Raw genomic sequence first — 6,000 nt, 5'->3', positions numbered from 1 at the left:
GATGCTTAAAATTGCATGCTCTATCTGAATCACGAAAGACAAAATGTGGGTTCAGTGTCCCTTTAACAGCTAACTGATTAAGTGGACATGAAACCAAAAATTCATCTTTTATGATTCAAACTGAGAATAACATTTTAAAACAACTTTCCAATTTACTTCTATTATCTAATATGTTTCATTTTCTTGGTATCCTTTGTTGAAAGCACCATGCACTACTGGGAGCTAGTTAATTCACTGGGTGAGCCAAGAGTATGAAGAAAATATGTGCAGCCACAAATCAGCAGCTCCTGAGCTTACCTATGTATTCTTTTCAAAAAAGGATATCAAGAGTACAAAACAAAAATTGTATAACAGAGGTAAATTGCAAAGTTGTTTAAAATCACATGCTATCTGAATCATTAAAGAAAAAATGTAGAGTTTCATGCCCCTTTGACATCTTCACTCCTGGCACTCCAAGAATATTTAGCTAATTTTAGAGCAAGGACCCCAACTATGTCTGCAGATAACTGTGCCTTGATAGGTTGTAATTTAGACTTTCACTCCACACGTTTTCTAGTTACTTATTTTTGAGTATTATATTCCTAACTCAAAATCTGTTGCCAAATGCTATTTGAAGACTTATAGTAGCTCACAAGAATGTAGCTGTCTGGGGAACTCTTGGCTTTGTTTTCATCGAGTTCTACTATTAATGTGTTAACTCCTCACGTAAGGTCCCAAAGTGGCCTTCCCTTTATATAATAAATATAATTTATTTTGTTTTGATAATTCTTTATGCTTATATGATTAGTTATAGTCTTTTTATAATCAAGCTATATTTTGGATGATATACGTTAAGATTAATATCTTGTGTTTTCTTGCTAGCCATTCTTTGATACATGTATATGCATACTCCGACTAATAAAAATGGAGGTTTGTTTTTTTGTTTGCACTGTGAGAATCAGATAATTTGTTGAAGATGGTGTAATAACATCATTGTATGAGGATAATTGTATTTCTACTGCTATTTGAGTTGCTGATGAGTATTGTACATTGTGCCAACCATATGTCATTTGCTTTGTGATTCTTTCAAACCTCAAAAAATAAAAAGCTAAAATCCCTCCTGTACATTAGGTAAGTTTTCCTCTGAAAAAGGTGTTAAAGTACAGGAACTAAGTAAAATTGCTCTAAATAATGTATACTGCCAAAATATTTGTTTGTGCAAAAACATAGTATGCATCTGCATCCAACCAGCATTACCTCCCAAATTACCACAAGTAAAGGAAACAGCAACTTGATTTTAAGATATATTCTGGAGCAGTTGAAGACCATCTAGATAAGTAGAGGGTACATAGAGCAGGTAGACATCAAGATTAAAGAGACAACGCCTTGTAATTCAAGACATTTCTGTTATATTGCTATACAATAACATCAGCCAAGTCTTAACATTTTTAAAACAAATTAACACCTTTTTTTCTGCAATTATTTTTCAATAACCAAACCCCACCCACCATTTGCATTATTTGGAGGAGCCAATCTGGGAATTAGTCGGTAGACGAGAAGGCTAGCCACAGTCTTAAAGTTAGTATGAAGTACTCTGTTTGGCAGTCGTTATCAGTTAAAGTCAGTAAGTCTAAGATGTGTAGCAGAGTTAGGAGTTGATAATCAGCAGGGGGCTTTTCATGTCCTGAGAATTAGAAATTGTTCCATTTTCAAAGCTTAATTACATAAAAATGGGGCAAAATAAATAAAAACAAATATTGCACAGTTGGTTTTATTATACACAACTTAAAATTGTATATAAAAAGCTCAAGGTGTTTACTGTACTTTTAAAAATTCCAAACTATTCTGACTTCTCCTGTAGGACTGCATTGTATGTGTATGGGTAATTGGCATCTATTACTCTCAAAATCAGCCACAGTCCACAGGTATAATACTTAAATAGGTGCATGTATGTTGAGTACATTTGCAAGTTCTCTGGTGGAGGCAATGGTCAGAGGGTGGATGAACATGCTGTACTCAGAGAGGTCGAACTGTATTTCATCATCTAAGCAAAATAACAAACACTTCATCCTGAGGAAGCCTACCGCTCAGCCGGCCTATATTCAAACAGGAAGAATCTCAACTAACTCAATCAAAGTGGAGGTATATGTAGGTGTTCCCAACTCTCGGATTTATGGGTAGTGTTTCTACCTACTTGAGCGGTAAGGGGCCATATGTCCACAAGTACCAATAGTGTTCTATAAGATTGTGAAAATAAATGTAAACTAAAAATGAATAAACGTCAGGTGTATCCGATAATTGGAAACCTAGTACAGCATTATTGTTCATAGACCATCAAGATAAAGACATAAAATGTGATAATAGAGGCAGCCATAATTAGGTTAGTTAGAAGGAGAGAAAAGCATGGCAGTAAAGAGCTACAAAACTTATTAACAGATACTGGATGAAGGGAAAGTTTTTCTAAAACAAATGGTCATTTCATATTTCAATACTGTAGTTACAAATTAGACTATCTCATGGTGTTGTGGTAATGAGGGCATATAGTTCACACATACTGAAATGGATATTATTTTGCCTATTTAAAAATTCTGTCATTCTTTCACTGGCATGTGAGGGCTACTACATATGAGTTACTGCTGAGATTGGGAGACTAAAACAATTATTAATTATTTACACAATTACTTTGTACACCCTATATTTTAGATGCTTGTTAAAGATAAATAAGCACAAATCATAATAAAACAAACAAAACAATGCAGTATACAGGTTTTGAAGAACATTTTGTTTAGATTGATTTAAGTTAATTGTACGAGTAAAGAAACAAGCAAAAAACAAATACCTATGTGAGCCTCAATAAAATAATAGATTTTATAAGCATCTGGCCCCAGCACACATCCCAGGGATACTATATTTATCCCAGCACAAAACAAGTGGGTACTGCGCATTATTTCAAGACTTAGACTATGCACACCTAATTGTACCCACCAATAACCCCCAAATGTAACTTACGCTGTGGTGAAAGTGAATAATTGCTAGCTTCCGATCAGTTCTGCAATACACACGTTTCAAGTTTCCAAACTTGCCAAAGAATTTTTCTAACTTCTGCTTCTGATTAACATTATTAGGCACATTTTTCAATTGGATAGTTGTCATTTCACTTTGAGAAAGACCCTCTGTGCTGTCTGAGCTGACAGAACGCCGCACCCTGCGTAGAGGTGTCTTGTTGGGGAATGCTGAATGATAGAGAAAAGAGAATATTATAAGCTTCAGAGTGAATATGCTACTTACTATAAATAGTGCTGACAAATAAAACAAGTGCTGGATGTTAATGTATAGAATTTGCAATATGTACACTTTTAGGTGGGTGTACAAAGCGAGAACAACATAACCTGTCACGTGTGTTTTTGTGTGGTAATATTTATTTAATCTCCAATTATAATTTGACATTTTATTTCACTATAATCGGAATTGAAGTTTGATATAAATTGATAAACAAGGTTAAAAGGTGTGATTAGTTACAATTATTTTATGTAGCAAGAAAAGTAGACTAGGCAAGTGATCATATTATTTTAGTCTTGATTTACCAATTACTGATCACAATAATTGCTTTATGAGCCAGTGTGTGTGTGTGTGTGTGTGTGTGTGTGTGTGTGAGAGAGAATATACACAGTATATACATATACTTACATAAATTATTTTAAGCAATAAGAAATCAAGAAAAATAAGATGGTCAAATAGCTTTAAAATCTGGTAAACAAGGTAAATACCAAACAAAATAATGTATTCATGATTTAAAAACACAATGCAGAGCGACAACCATAGTAAAAAATAACAATACTAAACAAAATTAAAAATAGAAGTCAGAGCAATATAAAAAAGGGACATGAACATCTATAGTACACTAAGGCTATACAACTTCAACATAAAAGCAACATAACCTCTCACCATCAACATACTGCAAGCAGCAGCAAACCACCAGCCTGCCGGACACTTATAATTTGTGTATCTCAGTGACAGGAATTCCCAGTTAAATCTATTGCATTCTAGATTTAACATATATTACATCTAAATAAATAACGGGGAGCTGTATATTTATGCAACTCAATGCTCCCAGTTGGGCATGAATACTGGTTAAGAGCTGGTGATACAACTTGCAGAGAGTACTGGATGTGTGCAAGGAGCTCAGTGAGCACATAAAGCACTGTAGGTACAAACAAAGATGGGCACATAGAAAAATGTATAGCACTCAAACAGTGAGCATGGCAAAGCATTCAACAGTAGGCGAGTATATATTGTGTTCAGTATAGCACTGGTGAAACCTACAAACGTTGAGTGTGCATATTTGGTTCTAGAAAAATATACAACACTAGATTTGTATGTATAGCTCTAACAATATCTGAAAAATGTACAAAGCAGACAATCTACTGCACTCTGTGTTCTAAAGCCAATTTATGAATGAGCGATCAGTATTTACTGCACTGTGTGAAAGCTTTGAAACTTCAGAGCCAGCAAGAATACATGTGAGACAGTCATATATTCTTTTTATAATGCATTGAATAATGTTATATAGGAAATTAAATAGAGTAATTCAAAAAGTTAAAGGGCCATGATACCCACATTTTTTCTTTCATGATTTAGAAAGAGAATGCATTTTTAAACATCTTTCTAATTTACTTCTATAATCTAATTTGTTTTATTATCTTGATATTCTTAGCTGAAAAGCATATATAGATATGCTCAGTAGCTGCTGATTGGGTGCTGCACATAGAAGTCTCATGTTATTGGCTCACCCATGTGCATTGCTTTTTCTTCAAACAAGGATATCTCAAAAAGGAAGCAAAATAAATAATAGAAGTAAATTGTAATGTTGTTTAAATTTGTATGTTCTATCTGAATCATGAAAGAAAGATTTTGGGTTTAGTGGCCCTTTAAGGACTAGTTGTCTCACTGGATTTTTCAAGCCCCTATGTGCAGTATTATGTATCTTGTATAGCAGCAGCAATAACTATTACTGTGTGTGTGTATACAGCTGACCGTATTTACAGTGCTCAGTCTGTGAACCACACTGAATGTTTATTTTGTATAATGTTGGGAGTGTGAATTTTACAATTATAGGCTCCATTTATTTGATTCAATTCATTTAAAGCTGCTTGTGTGTAAAGGGATATATTTTTAATTTAAGGATGACCATTTGCGATCTATACACATAAAAGCTATTGTTCTATTTGAAAAATGGTACTTTCTTTCAAAATAATATAAGCCTGTAACAATCCATAAAATAGCTGTCAAGACACTGCTAAATCCTAGGAGCTAGTGATCCTAGAAATTTACAACTGGCTCCTAACATTTTGGATTAATTTATTGATATACAAGAATCATAATATGTAGCTTTTTCCTTAGCATTATTGCTGGCTCCCATGTTTGTTGTAAAACAAAACCACAGTTACAACCACATGGATTTGCAGAAATCAAAATCTAATGCAGGGCTCGACAAACCCAGGAGCCTGGGAGCCACTGGCTCCTAGAATTTTACCCCTGGCTCCTAACTTTTTGGGTTATTCTCCATATATCTATATACAAATCCCACTGCCTGGCTCCTAAAAATATGCCTGGCTCCTAAATATTCTTACTGGTTCCTAAATTTTAAACAGATTTGTCAAGCACTGATCTATTGTATGTTTTTGTTAATCATACTTTTTTTAATACATACACAGACTTAAAAGGGACATGAAACATTTTTTTCTTTCATTATTTAGACAGAGCATGTGATTTTAATTAACTTTCCATTTTATTTATAGTATACGATTTGCTTAGTTCTCTTGGTATCCTTAGTTGAAAAGGATACTTAGGTAAGCTGAGGAGCAGTAGTGCATTACTGGGAGCTAGCTGCTGATTGGTGGCTGCACATTAATGTCTCTTGTGTACCAAGAGAAGCAAAAATTTGATAATATAAGTAAATTGGAAAGTTGTTTAAAATCACATGCTCTGTCTAAATAATGAAAGAAAAAAAATTGGAGTTTC

General features: G+C 33.9%; 1 protein-coding gene across 2 annotated transcripts in view; it reads right to left on the bottom strand.

Annotated features, from left to right (window-relative positions):
• MCM3AP (minichromosome maintenance complex component 3 associated protein) overlaps window positions 1-6,000 on the bottom strand; it is a 338,223-nt gene that overhangs the window by 326,386 nt on the left and 5,837 nt on the right. For both annotated transcript variants that reach the window (XM_053698891.1, XM_053698892.1), the window contains exon 3: window positions 2,989-3,212. In XM_053698891.1, coding sequence (XP_053554866.1) covers window positions 2,989-3,212 — 224 coding nt within the window. The remainder of the gene's footprint in view (window positions 1-2,988; window positions 3,213-6,000) is intronic.

This window comes from Bombina bombina, chromosome 1 (assembly GCF_027579735.1).
Source record: "Bombina bombina isolate aBomBom1 chromosome 1, aBomBom1.pri, whole genome shotgun sequence".
Classification (NCBI taxonomy): domain Eukaryota; kingdom Metazoa; phylum Chordata; class Amphibia; order Anura; family Bombinatoridae; genus Bombina; species Bombina bombina.
The sequence above is the reverse complement of the archived record's forward strand: the minus strand, read 5'-3'. Positions and strand labels throughout refer to the sequence as shown.